Below are 18,958 nucleotides of genomic sequence, written 5' to 3'. Positions count from 1 at the left end.
CAACTTCCAAAATCAACTCACGGAATTGAACCGCCCATTTCTTATCCCCTGAATATTCAACACCATTCGAATTATATCATCTTACTTTTATAGGAAATATTTTGTGATACGAAGCTCTCCTTCTTTCTTTTTCATCACTAAATGCCAAGGAATCGTCATCTTGCAGAAAAATCTTCTATGACTCATCACCCAATCGTCAGCAGCCGGTAGACAATGCTAAAATCCAGAGATTTCCACTGACCCACCTCACATCCGGGTTCCTACATAAAGCCATAACCAAGAGTTACAAATCAAGTTAACAAATTAATCTATAATCAGTCACCATGGCCAGCTCTCAAATTTTGAAGGTGGCATTCATAGCTGTGCTGATTGTGAGCATGTTAATGGGGGGTGGTCGTGTTGGTGCAAAAATAACATGCGAACAAGTGACCATTTGGCTGACACCATGCATAGGTTACGGTGTAATGGGAGGACCTGTTCCGGTGAGTTGCTGCCAAGGAATTAGAGCACTCAACGCTGCCTCGAACACCACTGAAGATCGTCAAGCTCAGTGCAACTGTGTTAAAGAAGGAGCTGCAAAGATCCCTGGACTTGACTACGATCGTGTTAACACACTTCCTGGTATTTGTGGGAGTAATTGTCCTTATAAGCTTACTCACGACCTTGACTGTTCTAAGTAAGTCTCTTCACTTAATTTCTTTTATAGGACGTTTGGTTTGAGTTTTTGAAAATTATATTAATAATTTATTTATTTTTTTATTTGATTTATCAATAATAAAATATTACAATAATCTTTTATTACCAATGCTGACATGATAGGCAATATAAGTGATAATCTGATTACTACTTTCACCTTAGGTATTTAAAAATTATCAAGATAATCTTGATTTTATTATAATTATATTATTATTTATTAATTTTTTGAGGTAAAAATAAATTTATTTTTAATTAATATGACAAATAATATAAAAAATATTTAAAAATAATTATATTCAAGGGCATTTAATTAAAATAATTTACTAGTAATCTTTTATTACATTTAACCAAACATTATAATTATTTATACCTATCAAATTTTATCAAATATAGTAATCATTTATACTCAATAATATTCTAAGTAATATATCTTCAAGGTAATCTTTTTATTTTGATAATAAAATATTATCCAAACCAAACGCCCCCTTAGGGTTTGTTTCACTGTCACTTAGTATCAACTCATTCACTTTTACAAGGGCATGTTTGTTAATTTTAATGGGGTTTTAGAAAACAATAAAACTATGTGTACTCACTTTGGGTACACAAATGTATACACATTTATATGTATCATCATGTGATTGGATGATTTTGAATTAAGAATAAAACAATAACTAATCATATGATGACACATATGAATGTGTATATATTTGTGTACCCAAAATAGATACACATAATATTGCTCTTTAGAAAATTACATAGGTGTTTCAAGTTGATAACTAATTTTGTGTGGTGGGTTTCATTGGTGAATGCAGGGTGAAGTAAGGATTTGGACTTGAGCAAAGTCAAGTCAAGAGAGAGGATAAAGCTTTTATTGGAGTAGTGTAGTAGTAATTAAATAAAGCCAATGTATGTTTTGGCATATACATATGATAGTTCAATGTAATGAACTTCTTTAAACAATAAAAATAGATAGCAAATTTTTTAACTAATTTTATGTGCAAATTTCAATTGATACGTGAAAACTCAAGCAGAAAATATTGAACAATAAATCTAGAACTAGATCTAGATCTAAGAAAGAATAATAAATTAGGTATCAAAAAGATCCAAACACAAAACCAATGGAAAACTTATCAAGAACTATCAAGAAAGAATAAACCAATGGACATTGATAAGGAGGTTTAATAGTCTACTATATATCAGTTGTATCGTTTTTCTGGAACTTTTAATAGAACAGTTTTACTAATTGAAAATTGTCATTCAAAAAAGTTTCAAATAAGGGTAACAGATAACTTCAATGCATGTAATATCAAAAGGTTTATGAATTCAAATAATATGATATTTCAAATGTTTCATGTAACCATAAATTAATTTTATTCAATATTTTATAATAAGTATATAAATGTTTTGGATTCGTTGATTTTATTTCGTTCATATAAATTAAATCTTACATTATAATTATATTTCAAAAAAACATAGTATGACAATGGGGAGGGGCAGGGAGGGGATCTCAATCCCCGCCCCCATCCCCGTAGGGGATATTAATCTCCTTCCCCGACCTATCCCCGCTATAGGGATGAAAATAATTCTCCATCTCCTCCCCGCAAAGAAAAATCCCCTTTTCATCCCCGCGGGGAGAAATCCCCTTCCTGTACTTGCAAAAAAAAAAATCTTTCTTTACCTTTTAAATACAAAATAAATATATTAAATAATATAATTAAATAAAATTAAAATTAACCCATTATTTCAAATATCACAAATATAATACATTAACTACTTTAATATTTATAACAAAAATATAAATAAATTTGAAAAATATAAATAATTTAAAACTATAAAAAATATATTAGTATTTTAAATAAATATATTAATATAAAGGGATAGGGATGGGGGGGTCTTTGATTGCAGAGATTGCGGAGATTTTTTTCATCCTCGTCCCTATCCCTTTCCCCGTTTCTATCAGGGAGGGTCAAGGCTTCTAAAGTCAGACCCAAATTGTCATCCCTAGTATTATATTATCAGTGGCAACTTCAAGTCTCTTTCTTGCCCATGTTTACGCTTTAACTCTATATGAACCCACTGAATTGGTGGATAATACAACTATCAGTATTCTACAATAAATGATATACATTTGATGATAGGATATAATATATAAGGAAAATAATATATATCATAAAGTGTATTATATTAATATGATACAGTAGACGTATCATATAATACGATACATATATTACAACATGATATATATTACTGATATATATTACAACATGAAGTAAAGATGTATATTCGAAAATTTTCAAAATAATGATGTGTCCGTTATAATATTTCATTATTTGATTAATATTTTAATTTTTTTTAAGTTATATTATTTGATACGATATAAAATTCAATACACAATACAGTAAATTAAGGTTTCAATACATATTACGGTACATAATTTAACTATCATGGTAGAGGACAATATGTTATATCAATCCATGAAACTGTACACTTAAAATTAAATAAAAAGTTTTCACACATCAAATGAAATAGGACACAAGAAATAGGATGACGTTACAATACATTTTAACTGGGCGTAAGAAAAACCCTTCTTTCCCATACATTCTATTACCCCAAATGACAGATTCCAAACATGCAGCGAAGGACACAGTGAACATTGGATCAAAACCTGGGAGAGCTTCCCTATTTTCGGGAAAAGAAAAAGAATGAACAATCAAGTATGAAAAGAATAATGGTAGTAAAAATATGAAGTACTAAACGACTTAATATGTCAGTCTATGAACAATTTACATCCACACCGCGGATGAGTTAACTACAAGAGTCAAATGGTGTCAAAATGTGGTGCTACTTTCACTTGCAGAAAGGCAAGGGCCTTCGGATTTCACAAAACTCGATCCTGTGCCACTATTACAGATGTCAAGCCCTTGTAATCGCCCTAGTGAGTCAATCTGTGAGCTATCAGAGATGGGGTCCGTCAGCAATTGAAAATTCTGGTGGCCAGCAATTGAACCTGGTTGCTGCACAACTGCAAAAATGGTGGACTCGATGTATGGATTTGGCTGTACTGTCGAATTATATGAATCACAGGAAGCCATTATTTCCCCAGTTGCAATCTTAAGCCTCTCCACTTCCTTCGCCAACGTTTCATTGAGAGCTTCACAGTATCACCACAAAACTAAACTCACAAAATCATTTAACAAAAATAACACAGAAAAAAATCTTCTCAATTTCAATTCTCACCATCGCACAACTGAGCTTGTTGTTCCATCGCTTGTAGCCGAACCTTCAGCTCCGTATTTTCGCTACTCAAACCCGTTGTATCCCTCTATAATAAACAATATAATTCATATTTTACTTTACATTATAAAGAAAATATAACGAGTAAATGATCATGAAAGAGAAACCTGAAACAAACTGAGCTGGGCAGAAAGAGATGTAGCTTCAGTCTGAAGCTTCTGAACTTTGCGTTCAAGTTCTTTTATATAACGAGCCTTTCTCTCTTTTGAACGAGCAGCCGACTGCCGATTTGCCAATATCCTACGTATGAATTATATATCACATATATAAATAATCATTTTTACATAAATTATACTAAAAATAATTTTTTTTTTTTAAAAAACCTTTTGGCTCGTTTGGGATCAACATTCCAAAGCTCAGCTAATTTATCAGGTGGCATAGCTTTTTTAGCTTCCATTATTTCGTCATATTTATCAATAGAACTTCTATGCCTGTGCTCATCCTGCCGTCCCTTAAACGACGTCGTAGTTGTCCCACTTTGAACCGCACCGTTTTGTCCACTGTCACCATTACAATTCCCATTTCCATTCCCAATATCATCACCATTACCGCCTCCTTCGCTGGTTAACTTGTCGACGTTAATGTATGTGGAAAACAAGTCATCCTCCGACCCAAATTCCTCCACCTCACCACCACCACCAATCGAATCTGCAGTCATCATCATCGTCGTCGTCGTCGTCATCGTGTCGAAGCTCACCTCCGAGGGGTCCCTCTTCTGGTGGTGGGTCCAGTTTTGTAAAAACGGCACCATGCTGTTTTCGAATGCGGAGGATGATAATGGGTTTTGGTAGATTTCGGGTTTAGGTTCAGGTGGTGTCTTCATTTCCTCTGACAATCACAACATGAACAACGATGCTGCAATTGCCAATCACAGCGTAAAAAAAGGAACATTTTATCAATAATTGATTATTTATTACTCTTTTTTCTTTTTTTAACTCCTTTGCCGTTTTCTTTTTGTACGGCGGAGTCAACACTTTTTTTTAAGCTTTCTATTTTAAATTATAGGCGCGCTGCACTCCGCGTAAGTTCTAAAGATGCCTTATCCAAATTATAAAACGAAGATTATGATTCAAATTATAAAACAAAGATTATGGGTGAGGTGAGGTAGTAGTGGGCAGGGCTGGAATGTATCGGATCGATCTCGATGCAGCTCATCTGACCCATGTGATCAAGCTGAATTAGGCTTTCGTATTGGATTAAATTAACCTAACAAAAACTTAAGATCTAAAATATAGTATCGAACCTTATGATTGTGTCTTATAAATCTTTAACGGGCTGTTCTACATTTTTTCGTATTAGGCTGATGCAAACTGTGCCAAATTAAACTGGGCGGGCCAGCCTTTGGCGCATCTGGATTATGGTGAAACCTCTTTGTAGTACTTATATATATTAATTACAAAAATGGTGTATAATTGAAATATTTGATAAATTTTTTTGTACCGATGACATGCATTTAATATTTTGAAAAATTTGTGCTTGGATCCCAATATTATATTATTTTTAATTTATTGATTAGAATGTTGAAATGTTTAATCAATTACTCTAATTTCTACCCACACTGTGGATTAATGCCCCAATAGATGGGGGCTTTTAAATATTTATTTATTAAATTAGTTTTTTTTTTTGTTTGGAGGAGTTACAATTACAGATATTATTTCTAAAATATTTATATTCCCGAAATATAAAAATATATTTTGAAATGACACTATGTCCCGCATAAGTTCTAAAGATGCCTCATCTATATAAAAAAAAATGAAAAAAAATTGGGTTTTTTAAGATTAATATCCTTCATAAAAATTACTAAAGGGGATAAATTCTTTTTATTAATTTTTCAAATGTTACTATTAATAAAAAAATAATCAAAATAATCTCTTCTGTCTTTTAACCCTAATAACATATTCTGTCATTTAATCACAATTCCTAATACAATTTTTTCTTTTTTTGTTTCCTTTATAGAATAGAAATGTTTTATGAAAAACATACAAGTGTTAAAATCTTTGGTTTTTTAATTTTTTAATTTAATTTTCTACTAATTTTCATATCTGAAAATAAAAATAATTCAATTTGATTGAGATCAATAGGTTGTTTGAAATTCTTTTTAAGCTTTTTGTTAGGAGAACCCCCTCAATTAATCAATTATAACAATATTACACCTATAATGTTTGAGTATACAAATAGGTATATACTTTTGTGTATAATTATATGATTTAATATTATTTTATTTTTAATTTAAAATTATCCGATTACATAATAACACATATTAGATATATATTCATTTATATATTTAAAGTAGATACGTATAATTTTATTATCAGTGATCATATCAAGGAGCCAACAATTGCATGTATATAACATCCCACTGTATTATTTCCTCGTTTATCTGTAGAATATACTGCATACAAATTCCAACATATAAATTGAATAAACAACATGAATAAAATAAAAATAATAAAACTATTTGTATAATTTTTATGCATCATTTTGTGTATAATTAGCGGTATGTCATTATGTGATTATGTATTGTTTTATCTTTAATTTTCAACTATTCAATCATATAATGACATATCATTGTTTGTGTATAAAGTTATACATAAAAATTATACATATAACATTACTAAAATAAAAAACATGCATGGTGTAACTGTTCGAGTAAATTGAATAGCTTAAGATAACTATGGAGTAGTGGGTTCATAATTAAAGGGGGAGATGGTGACGACTAGCAGCATTTTGAGAGTAGGGCGAGGCAGCCGCAAATAAAGGGGCACCAGATCCACCTATATGCGCGATGGTTGGTGTCCTTGGGCTCACGGGGCTTCTTGATCTTGGCATCATATTTGTGCTGCCTCCATATGCTCTCGCGCCACTCCTTCTTGGCCCTTTCTCTGCCCACTTCAGCTCAGCCTGCTTCACCATACTTGGGTACCTTGAACAACACCCTACCTTTCCAGCTCTTTTTATGTACCTTTATGTCAAAATTAGCACAATAATCCACCGTACTTAAAACTATTATAAGTGGAACCTTGAAAGCACTAATTTAAAATTGAAAAGAAACTGCGTTATATATACTACATGTTACCTCTGGCTGAATCTTTTCGCTAAACACTGGACGCACTTTCTCCCTTCTGTCATCTCTCCCATTCCTACACACACACAATGCCTGCAATATACCCTTCCGCAAACCTACACACACGAATATATTGCATTTGTATTTGTTTAGAAATATTTCTGAAATGCTTCGCAGTCCCGGCGCTAGCTCCCTGCAGGGGTAGGCTAGCCGACACGCCGGGTTGGCTAACTAGTATCACCACCCACACCACATGATATGGTCAAGAGACATGGTGATAGCTCCTTGCATAGGCAAATTAACCAGTGTCACCACTTGTACCATACGATATGATGAAAAATATGGTAATAATTCTGATTCTAAATAATATAAATCTTAAAAGAAAATTAACTATTAAAATTATAGTCTAAAATCATTTAATCTTTATACTAAAAATTCATACTTTCTAATATGAGATTTAAGTTTTATATTTCAGTGTTTTGACATACACATGTATTTAATAACCAGTTATGTAATTGTTGAGGTCAAATAAAATAAATTTTAATTGGGAGAGAGGATGCTGGTGAAGATACCAAGCATCTATGGCGGAATATGTAGATGTAGGTGGAGCAGATGGTGCAAATATTGGAGTGAGGAATCCCAGGACGGCGGAGTTGGCCTCTCTCTTGATAAGTGGAAGCCATGCTCATCACACTCGCATCATCATACGCCATATGACTCTCCACTGCATGCCTAAATTCAGCACGTTTCTTGGGACTAATCGAATGCCCACGATGAGTACCTCGATGCTGCTCATCCTCACCATGGCGATGGATTGGAGATATTGCAAGCCCATGATTACCCCTATTAGAATCAACAATACTTTCTAATCCTCTGCTGAAATCAAGGCTAGGCAATTTGTTTAAAGTTGATAACTTGTGTTTTGGGGTTTTGGCTTCTTGGATTGGTTCCAAAAGTAGAGCTGAGTTTTTCTTTTCTGGTGGTACATTTGAGGTTTGTTTTACTTCCGCTAGGTCTTGAAAAGTGAGGTTCACTGAGTCATCTGGAATGCCTAGGTACATATCTTCAAGCTCTCTTCTTGCTTTAGCTAAGGTTGCTTTGTCACCCATTGGAATGAGGCTAATTGATTTGTCAAAAAGGAAGGAGAGAGCAAAGATAGAGGGGGGAGAAGAAGAATTAATTGCATCTAAGTGAAGATAAAAGGGAATAATAATTATGAGGTTCCATTGGAAATGGAGACGTTTATAAAATGCTAATTAAGATGTATGGCCGGACATTGACTATGTAATATATGAACCAACCAAGCCATCAAACAGTAAGAGGAGATGTATTATTTTTAATTTTTAATTATTTAATTACATAATGGTATGTTATTATTTGTATATAAATTTATACATATAACATTACTTAATTGTGTTGCCCAATTGTGTATTGTTGGCATCAATGAAAACAATTATGTTTAGACAAATGATATATCGTAACAATCTATCAATATATCCGAATAATTATACATGATCATAGTGAATACGTAGTAAGCGAAATTGCCCTGTTGTTAGTATCAAACAGACCAGAAATAAAGCAAAGGCCTCGGCCGGACTAATAAAGTATGAATGTAGGTTGATTTTAAGGTCAAATAATTTGTCTAACTTGGTAGGTAGAAATCGATGCTAAGGTGGCTAGTAGGACAAATCCAGTCATACAAACGCGTTTACTATATTGTTTAGTCTAGACCAAAGACTCCAATGGAAGGTTTACTATATTTTTAAATTTTTATTTATAAAATTTTAAAAATTTAATATTTTATTAAAAAAATTTGTTAAAGTAAAGATAAAACCATCTAGATGAGAATAGTTTTATCTAGACAGTGATGGTATAAATCATATTTTTTAATCTAAAATTAAACATTGAAAAAAATAATATTAAGAAACTAAATTATTATATTATCGTTAACTATTTCAATTTTTAATATTACTATAGTACTCTAAATTAACAAAATAAAAAATATTTAGATTTTAATTTGTATTAAAACACACTTCTTACTTTGATTGATAAGACAACCTTTTTTATAAAAATGATAAATTAGATTGTAAATAAGTTAATTCTATTTGTTTCATATTTGTATAGGTGACTGTAAAGGTGGTTATAATTTTTTCCCTTCCGATGTTGACGACAAAATCTCCATTCTTGCATCTTTTCCGAATATATAATATTAACGAATCAACAAAAACTCCACATGCCAATTCAATCTCATATGTTAATGAATCACTTTTGTTTATGATAACAACTCACTAACATGTTGAAATCCCTAAGTCAACAAGTTAATCTCATGCATCGACAAATCTCACATGCGCATGATGAAAACCTATTTAGATGATCCAATCCATCCACTCCATTAGTGAAATCTTTGTGCATCATTGTTGCCACAAGAAACGATCGATAAATAATAATTGTTTAAAGTGCTAACTAGGGTTATCAAACTATGTCTCTATAAAATAATTATTTTTTAAAATTTTCTTCAAATTTTTTGTTTAATGAAATTACTATTTTACCTTTGTAATTATAGTTTTATTTAAGCCAAGGTTGATTTTGTGTGAAAATATGTGATTTATGCTCTTCGGAATAAATAGTGGGTGGAAAAATGATACTCTTTAGGAAATAAAAGAAATTTCATTTAAAATATTGATAAATTATTATTAGTATATGGGAGTCCTGCTATTCAATGTCTTTAAAAGAAATTTTTCTAAATCTCTTTGAAATAAATTTCATTAATTTATCTATTTCAAAATATATCAGCTACAAAATATGCTTACAAAAATTTCACCTTCGAAGAGGAGAATAACAGTCACTCAAATTTTGACTCTCTCTCTCTCTCTATATATATATATACATAAGGGAAATTATAGATCTGTCGACAAACTGACCAATGCAGAACCCAAGGAATATAAACTGCAATTGTGTACATAATGAAAGTTCATCCATTTTATTTACTATAATTATCACGAAGCCATGAAAAAAAATTGCATTTATCTGTAAAGTATGACACCACCCCTTTACAGAAAAAAAACAAAAATTGTACACAGTCTCCCTCCTGGACTCCATTCAAACATTAAGAACAAAGGGGTAGTGAGTGATCTATCGTTACCAAAGTTGAAAATGAAAAAAATAAAATAAAAACCATTTCAGTCTAAATTGGTCTCCTGATCTCCACCCCACCCCACAGATGCCAGGAATCCTTCATCAGACAGAAGTCTCTCATTCTCCCCATTAACTTGAAGTAAACATGATGAACTTCCCCCATTTGGCTGATGCTGCTGCATGTAATCCTCTAATGGCTGGCCGCTTTGTACCAGTGTCAAAAGGCTAACTCCCATTTCTCCAATGGGATCACAATTCAAATCTATTTGTCCACTGCTGCTCTCACCCACCTCTCCTTGACATCTTTTCTGGCTCATTTCATTCTCTGAAGGACTCGTTTGCATCACTTCAGTTTTCATTGTACTGTCATTCGTTTCTGTTTCACCTTTGTCATCGTTATGGTCCTTCTGAGCAAGTTCTGCCGCTTCACGTTCTGATTGACGTTTCTTTTTGCGCAGCATTAGGGTTTTAAACCTGCGCTTCACGGTCATGCAAACATTGCATGTGCAAGTGGGTTTGTGCCGTCCTTTGCCACTTGGGGGCTGGATGCACACTATGCAAGTGCAGCCAGGCCGGTGTCGGGGATGCTTAGTAGTGACTCCAACTGAAGGCTCGCCCAAGTCTCCTGCATTGTCTCCTAGAACAGCAGCACTTGCCAGTGCATCTAAGCCAGACAGCTCACGTTCTTGCACTGCATTGCTCTCTACAATCTTACGCTTCTTGGAATCTTAAGCAAAATACATAAAAGAAAGTGCACGTTAACACTAAAGAGGACAAAGTTTACAATTCATATGATATAGCAAAACAGACAGAGTCACCATCATCACTCAACATAAGGAACTCGAGCTTGGCTTTCATCCAATCAAAACTTTACTTACAAGAAAGACAATATCTACAGACCTGAAGAAAACAACACACTGGGCCTTACCTATATTAGTACTATTATTTATTTCTAGTTTTTTTTACCAATGCTCAACAAGATCTCATGAATATTGTAATCTCAAATAATGTTAATTGAAATTTGAAGTACAAATCTCTAAATCAATAGAGCAATCAATTTAATCACGTGAATCAAGCCAACTTCTAACATCACATTTCAACAATTTGCGTTAATAAAGATTTAAAAATTTTAGAAGGATGAACATGACTTACATATTACAGAATCTAGAGAGATAATGCTACTATATAGGGTGGTCTTATCATATATTCTGAGGGCACAATTATTTAGCTATTTCAATACGTAGTAAACATTTGTGTTCACATATTCTTGGAAATAACGTGTTTTGATATAAACAAATTTAGCATTTCCCTACTTAATATTCAAAGAATTGTGTGGTAAATCAAAAATAATTTGCTTGTTTGATACTAAAAAAAATGAATTCTAGTAAATGGAATAATAATTACAAGCTATGCTAATTATTCATTAGATGCAAACATAGTGATGAAAACTCGTCCTTCTTTAAAAGATTCATGCACAAGTGAGAGCATCACAGTGTAACTGCAGCAATGCATGGCACATTCATGCACAATATTTAAAGTGCGCACTTACACCATTTGGAAGGATACATCATGATGCTTCACACATGCAAGATTGTTTGACAAAAGAATACATTATCATTAGCATTTCTTTATTATAAGCTGTGCTTTATTAGCCTGAAGTCTTTAAGCATCATTAAGGGCTGCAGAACTTAAAATACAAAAGACACGGTTCCATGATTCATACCTCTACCAACTCTAAGAAGATTCTCCAATTCCCTCTGACTCATCTCCTCTGGTGCAGAACATGAACACCTAGGGGCATCATAAAGCACGTAAGAATAAAAAATAAAAACAAAAAACCTCTTTTGCCCATGGACATGACATAGAACATTTTAACGAAACAAAAGTTTACGAAAAAAATGTTGCACCTTATTGAATCCCAAACATTATCTGAACATGTCCACTTTGGAGGGAGTAGAACATCCATCGGCAATTTTCGCCATTTGGAGCAATCATCACACTGAGCCCATTGCTCCTGTCCCCTGGACAAAGGACTTCATGAATTCAGAAGTAGAATATGCTTAGCACATAATTAATTCCAGGTTGTTCTGATCCAAGAAAGTAGTGATAGACAATTGAATTCAAAATGTAGTGCTTCCCATAACTACAACATTTTCATGCATGCACCCTGGAGTTCTGTGCCATGCAAGTAGCAACAGACAATTGAATTCAAAATGCAGTGTTTCCCGTAACTACAACATTTTCCTGTGTGTGCCATCAAGATTCAAGGAAATAAAAACTAAAGGTATATGTAATGTATAATGAGAATAAGGAGGGATACTGAATCATCTATAACCAGACAAAACTGGAAAAAGCGGGTTTAAGTGCATGTTTAGGCGTGCATGTAGCAAAGGCTGTACAAAATGATAACATCTTTGGACTTTCAGACTTTCGTGTTTTCTCAAAGATGACAAAGCCACAACAATATAACCTCAGACAATCGACTCAATAAGCAATTCTAAACAGTTTAAATAGCATTCTAGGAAAGCTTGGATGAAGTGCTGCCCCTTCTCTCATAAGAACTCTACAAATCTTCGGTGAGAAAACTTTAAAAAATTTACTGGTACCCTTTAAAATTTTCCAAGTATTCCAAATACAATATTACCAAGTAGAATGTATAGTCAAGTCCTTACCCAGATGGTCGAGCAATGAATATAGTCCTCTTTCCAAAAACTGGAGGCTCCTAAATCATGAACAACATTGATTACATTGCTACCAAGGAAAAATATTTAGATTTGAAATTTTCACTAGATATGTTCCATCATAGCATATATACTAGGACTAAATAAACAGAACCCCAGACCATGATACTTACATCATATTCTTCAAATTCATGGTCCTCAATGGTGACAATGCTTGGTTTGACACTTGGGGGTGGCCGCAGCAAGTCCTGTGCTTCTTCCCATGTAAGTCTTAGCTCCAGTGCTTCTTCGCTGTGCATTAACAATCTCCTACTTTTGGATCCAATATTTCTAGTTCTTTTCTTCTCTGAGTTCGGAACAGATTGCTGTGGTGACTCCTCTTTTGTCTTGCCTTCACGATTATCACTTTTATGCCAATCAATATCCCCATCAGCCAAACTCAAATGTTCTGGCAGTACATTCATGTGAGGTTCCTTGCTTCCTTTTAGTGTTTGGAAAAGACCAGAATAACCGCTTACAGTAGGGAGATTTTCAGTAATACCAGAAATAGAACTTTCCCCAGAAACACCATTTGGAAAGGCAGATGTTTGAGCATCCTATTCATATAATGATTGTAAATTATTACAAACTTTCTGACAAATCAAAAAGAACAAGTGCTTATTTCAAGGACAATATATATAAATCTAAAAATGTTTAAAAGATGCACATATAAAGTAAAATAAGCCTATGAAGTTGACCTGCATTTCTTCAGAGTTTGTTGCCTTCCGAAACCCCATTATAAGCTTGCCACTAGGATCTATCCGACTAAATGTAACTGCAATATAGATGAAAAATATATGCAATCACTATTGATTTCCACTTAAAATGCTGGTAAGAGAGTTCTAACATATGCAATCAACATTGATAGCCAGCAAAATATCAGGACAAAGGAGTTCTCAGTGTGCACCGAGATGTCTTGATAACTAAAGGAAAATGTAGGGGAATAAATTAACAATAATACGTAGTCATGGTCATCCATACTAGTCCAGTCATCAAACACAAATAGTAAATTATAAAGTCAAACAATTTCAGATATCTTAAGAAACATAATCACAGACTAAGCAAACAGAATCACAATTACTTCATACATGAACTCCTGAAAACCTTTCAGATCAATAGCCAAAGGAAAAAAATATAGCTAACTAACAAAAACAAAACGGAGGTTGGTAACCTCTTACTAATATATAAGCTAGGGAATTAACATATAATTTTATCCAAACATAAAGTTCACACAATCTTTAAATTTATAGCCCCAATCAAAATTGCCACTAGGACATCAGCCTATGAAAACAATTGTTTAATATCAAATTGTCGAGTTCAACAAGATATGATGCATAAGACAGACCAGGAAATATAAATAATCCTTAAGCAAGAATGCGATGAAACATACCAGTATCACCCGCTTGTAATTGCATAGACTGTATGCAAGGGGTTACACCCTCTAAAACATACATCCTGCTATTGTTGTTGGGCCAAAATCTGAACTGAAAAATCCACTCTTTCCCTTTAACATCTTGAATCCTTAAAGGAACCCCTTCTGATTGAGATATATGAGGAAAATATGCCTGCATAGAAATGTACAGACAAATAAAAAAAGTTAAGGGAGAAAGGGAAATTAGCAAGTATCAAAACTATGAAATCAACAGTTTAAAACTTACTTCAGCACATGCTTTAGGGAGAACCAAACGACCAATTCGACCGGCATCGCTAGCACTTAGAACCTTTTCAAACAGTGGCACAATGGTGGAATTCAAACTTAAAAAAAAAATGACATTAAGGTAAACAGTTGAATTTAACAAATGAATAATTCATAAACAAAATTTATTATCACAGAACAAACATTCTCACTCTACCAAATTCATTTAATAATAAAGGAAAATGAAACATTCATGGATACTCTCCAGATAGTTGCTGCAGCTCTTGATCAGTAATCCTCGGCCAGTACCGAGGAAGTAAATGGTTTTTGCCCCGGCCCTCAACAGGTGGCCTTGCAATCCGCAGTTGAGAGGCTGTACCTTTACTTGTCTCTGGACTTATGCTAAGGCCAGTTTTAGGGGGTTTTGGTAAAATAGGACGAGATCTTTGGCCTTGTTGAAAGAGAGAAGATACTTTGCTTTGCTCCCTTCCATCAGCAGTTCCATTAGAAAAGGGTAGCACATAATTTGTACCGCCAGATGGCACACCCAAACTCATACTAAGAGATGGTTGAGCATGTGATTCATGCATATCTCTAATGTCTAACATAGATCTACCATCAGGCTTGGCAAGTTTGGATGATCCAACAGATGATTGATTTGCACTCGAAATGCTTGTGCCAACTTCACCAAAAGGTGTCCTGACCTCCACCCGTTTTTCTTGCCCAACAGACACACTTGTATCACCTATCTGAGATTTGAGGAAATTGGGTTCATTTGCCTCCATAATTCTGCACAACTGCGTCAGCTTTCCCTCATCAGCAACTTTAGCAACCACCGTCTTTTCAACAACTTTAGATCGTAGACTATCAGCATTATTTATTGTTAATGCACCAAATTCATTACGAATTTCATCTCTCTGCATCTGCAAGGAGAAAATAGTAAGAGGCCATTATAGAAACTTATGTGCACAGTGACACTACATGATAGTCCTTGTAACTATGTCTTTAAAACTCACATGGAGTAAGCACATTACGTTCTAAAAAAAGAAGTGCCACTCTATGCAGAGAGCATGACTAGTTTAATAACTTGAGACTAGAAATATTAAGATAAAGATATTTGAATTCCTCTTACTGCATGAAGTCGAGAGGTCATTGAACAGTTGTTACACCCAACTCCCCCGTAATCCAATATCTCAAGCAAAGATTTTGAGGCTATACACCCACAGTGCAGACGCTGGTATATCAGATTCAATTAGATTGAAAAGTTCAAGAGAGAAAAATATGTACAAAATGGTAAAATTATCAGACTGCAGCTCACCTTGTGGCATAAGTAGCATTCCCTCCAACCAGGTTCCTCTAAGTGGAATGTATTACAAAACACAAAATTCTCATACGCGGATCTAAAAAAACCAAGAAAGAAATAATAAAGATCAATAAAAGTACTTAAAAATAATGAATAATCTAGAATGAAAACACATGTTTTTGTGATAATTATAGTAAGAAAAAAGTAGACCTCACTTTCTCATGTTCACACTACTCGTGTAATATCAATGAGAAGCAATCTGGCAACTAGCATTTCTCTCTAGTAAATTTTTACTTATAGCAGATACAGAACCACCAAACAGAGAAACTCTCAGAATTTAAATATATAAATAATATCCCTATGCTCTAATTTATCACATAAATTACCAAATAGACCAGGAGGGATTTCAACTTGAAACTTGTGGTTGATTTCTAGAGCCACATTGTAACTAAACACCACTGATTTAGTAAAAAGCTATATTTAGTCAGCTCACTCTAAGCTGACCCAAAAATAGTTAGGCAAAATTAGAGAATACACAGTAACTTGGTAGAATTAAAAATCATATTTGATTCTTAATTCAATTTAATTGATACTAATTAGTTGGTTTTACTCTAAACCATAATGTTGGTAGAAAATAAAAATTAGCACTTCAGGAAAAGAAAAAACAATTCAAAAAAATCTAAACAGAAAAATAAAAACCTTAGATAAACCCATAACTAAAAATAGACAAAACTTGAAAATTTATACACGGAAGAGAGAAAAAGTACCCGCAATTATAGCATAGATCAGCATATCCACCAGATCGCAAAGGCCAACCTCTTTTCCATTCATGGGTAGCGGCTGTTCCACATGATGCATTCATGCAAATTCTCGACCCCATTATTAACTAAACAAAAAAATAACAGTAATAATTATTACAATCAATTAATCAATTAAAATCACAAAATCCCTAAAACCCCTTTCGATCAAAAAATAAAAAATTATAGAAACAACAAAAACACACGCACACATCAAACAAGAACCGGGAAATAACAAACCTAGTTGAAATCACAAAACCCAGATCTTGAAAATGTAACGGAAACCCATTATGATAAATAAGTTGGTGAAGAAGAGGGTCAACTGCGGAGTTTAAAATGAAAAAAGTAACAGCGGGCCGGTTGTTGTATATGGGTCTCGACCAAGAAAGCGTGTTGAGTGAGTTGAGTTGTATTTGTATTGTATTGAGTTGAGTTGAGTTGAGTTGAGTTGAGTTGATTTGAGAGTTTATTATAAATATAAATTATAAACGTTGAAGAGAGAGAGAGAAAGAGAAAGAGGGTGCATGCAGAGGAACAGATGCATAAAATGCATGCACGACACTTGAAGACACACCGCTTAACTTAACAAAGTCTTCTCTCCTTCAGTGTTTGGTTTTTTGGACACTGATATGCTCACCCGCCTGTTTCTTGGGATTCTATCACACCTCTATACCATTTGTAAGAGCTGCATTTATTTTGCGTCCAGCCTATCCATCATGAGTGACGTGTAATTTGTGGCCAAATTTAAATTTTAAAATAAATAATAAGGCAGAATTATTGTTCCTACCGATGTTTACCTTATCGAGAATCTTTCACCCATGAAGTTTGAAAAATGGATACTTTCCCACTTACCACCCAGTTCTGTTAAGAGGATCTTTTAACTGTATACAACAGTTATGGAAAAACAAAAATATTTGTATTAATTTTTTATGAAACTAAAAATAATAATTCGACTCCAAAACTTCAATAAATGATCATTTGAGTATATAAATAGGTATAAATTCATGTAATTGAATGATTTTAAATTAAAAATAAAATAATAGTTTAATTATACGATTATATATATCAAATATGTATCTATTTATACACTCAAAATGAATACATATAATACTATTCAATTTATATTATGCAATGTGATGAAAATACCTTTTGATATGTAAAACTAGGGCTGGATTCGAGCCGAGCCAGCTCAAGCTCGAGCTCGGCTCGGCTCGGTTCGAGCCCGAAACGAGCCCGAGCTGGCTCGGTATATTTTTTAAAAAATTTTTTTATACAAAACGACGTCGTTTTGATCCATATATATACAAAACGGTGTCGTTTTGATATAAAAAAAGAGTCGAGCCGAGCCGTTACCGAGCCGAACTGAAAACGAGCCGAACTCGAGCCGGCCCTTAAAAAGCCGAGCCGAGCCCGAGCTCGGCTCGGCTCGAATCCAGCCCTATGTAAAACTAACATTTGAATTTTTAAAATGAATAGGGAATTGTTTGTGTGAAACTTTGTGGGTGGGAAATAGAAATGCGTAATGTTATGTGCATAATTTTATGTAAAAATAATAATATGTCATCATGTGATTGGATAGTTTAAAATTAACAATAAATCAATATCCAATTACACGGAGACATGTCATAGTTTGTACACAACTTTATGTATAAATAACGATATATTATCATGTAATTGAGTATTATTTTATCTTTAATTTTTAACTATTAAATCATATAATAATATGTTATTATTTATATATAGAATTATACATAAAAAATTATGTATATAACACAATTCTTATGAAAAAAGATGACGCTTCCCAAGTTATATCTCTAATAACAATTTGATTGCTTGACAATAATTTGTCATGTAAAATCTAAAATACCCCTTAAAAATTTGGTCATAATCATAAAACTAAAGTGATATATTAAATATTTTATGTATTATGTAATTTAATAAAACCCTAAAAGATAATTTCTTTACATTAAAAAAATTAAATAAAAAAATTTAAAACATCGAAGCAAAACTAATAAAGGGTAATAATTAAAATTAAAATTATAAAATTATATAATAATACATTAATATTTGTGACATAAGTTATAAACATTTCTATCGGTCTTTCCCTTGCAAATTATGAAAGTTTCCACTAATATTCTTATTATAGTTGTTATCATCATTCTTGTGAAATGCAAATTTTGGAAGTTTTCGTTAATATTCTTATTATAGTTGTGGTCCCTTTTGTGAAACAGAAATTATAGACATTTTCCCTAATGTTCTTATTATAATTATTTTTCCTTTTGCAAAAATAAGTTACAGATATTTATTGATATT

General features: G+C 33.1%; 3 protein-coding genes across 6 annotated transcripts; 1 reads left to right on the top strand and 2 right to left on the bottom strand.

Annotated features, from left to right (window-relative positions):
- The first annotated feature begins 274 nt into the window (after window positions 1–274).
- Window positions 275–1,685, top strand: LOC123218359 (non-specific lipid-transfer protein 1-like). Of its 3 annotated transcripts, XM_044639802.1 has the most exons (3): window positions 275–621; window positions 1,187–1,258; window positions 1,439–1,685. In XM_044639802.1, the coding sequence occupies exons 1-3, from the start codon at window positions 324–326 to the stop codon at window positions 1,441–1,443; spliced, it is 375 nt and encodes a 124-aa protein (XP_044495737.1). In that variant the 5' UTR covers window positions 275–323; the 3' UTR covers window positions 1,444–1,685. The 3 variants fall into 3 exon arrangements, with proteins under 3 accessions (XP_044495737.1, XP_044495739.1, XP_044495738.1); XM_044639804.1 differs by lacking the exon at window positions 1,187–1,258 and having other exon boundaries at window positions 276–621; window positions 1,509–1,685; XM_044639803.1 differs by lacking the exon at window positions 1,187–1,258 and having other exon boundaries at window positions 278–676; window positions 1,509–1,685.
- A 1,567-nt stretch (window positions 1,686–3,252) lies between these two features.
- LOC123219798 (transcription factor RF2b-like) lies at window positions 3,253–4,790 on the bottom strand. Its single transcript, XM_044641786.1, has 4 exons — window positions 4,314–4,790; window positions 4,098–4,230; window positions 3,934–4,018; window positions 3,253–3,847 (listed from the first exon to the last, which is right to left on the bottom strand). The coding sequence occupies exons 1-4, from the start codon at window positions 4,739–4,741 to the stop codon at window positions 3,525–3,527; spliced, it is 969 nt and encodes a 322-aa protein (XP_044497721.1). The 5' UTR covers window positions 4,742–4,790; the 3' UTR covers window positions 3,253–3,524.
- A 5,225-nt stretch (window positions 4,791–10,015) lies between these two features.
- On the bottom strand, window positions 10,016–17,269 carry LOC123219256 (B3 domain-containing transcription repressor VAL1-like). Of its 2 annotated transcripts, none has more exons than XM_044641097.1 (13): window positions 16,886–17,269; window positions 16,616–16,734; window positions 15,864–15,945; window positions 15,678–15,779; window positions 14,807–15,468; window positions 14,568–14,664; window positions 14,300–14,474; window positions 13,608–13,684; window positions 13,044–13,466; window positions 12,862–12,911; window positions 12,097–12,222; window positions 11,913–11,980; window positions 10,016–10,916 (listed from the first exon to the last, which is right to left on the bottom strand). In XM_044641097.1, exons 2-13 carry the CDS (start codon window positions 16,726–16,728, stop codon window positions 10,234–10,236), a joined length of 2,658 nt encoding a protein of 885 aa, XP_044497032.1. In that variant the 5' UTR covers window positions 16,729–16,734; window positions 16,886–17,269; the 3' UTR covers window positions 10,016–10,233. The 2 variants fall into 2 exon arrangements, with proteins under 2 accessions (XP_044497032.1, XP_044497034.1); XM_044641099.1 differs by having other exon boundaries at window positions 12,097–12,210; window positions 16,886–17,266.
- Window positions 17,270–18,958: the final 1,689 nt, after the last annotated feature.

Source organism: Mangifera indica, chromosome 6 (assembly GCF_011075055.1).
Source record: "Mangifera indica cultivar Alphonso chromosome 6, CATAS_Mindica_2.1, whole genome shotgun sequence".
Taxonomy (NCBI): Eukaryota; Viridiplantae; Streptophyta; class Magnoliopsida; order Sapindales; family Anacardiaceae; genus Mangifera; species Mangifera indica.
This window is presented reverse-complemented; position numbering and strand designations above follow the sequence as displayed.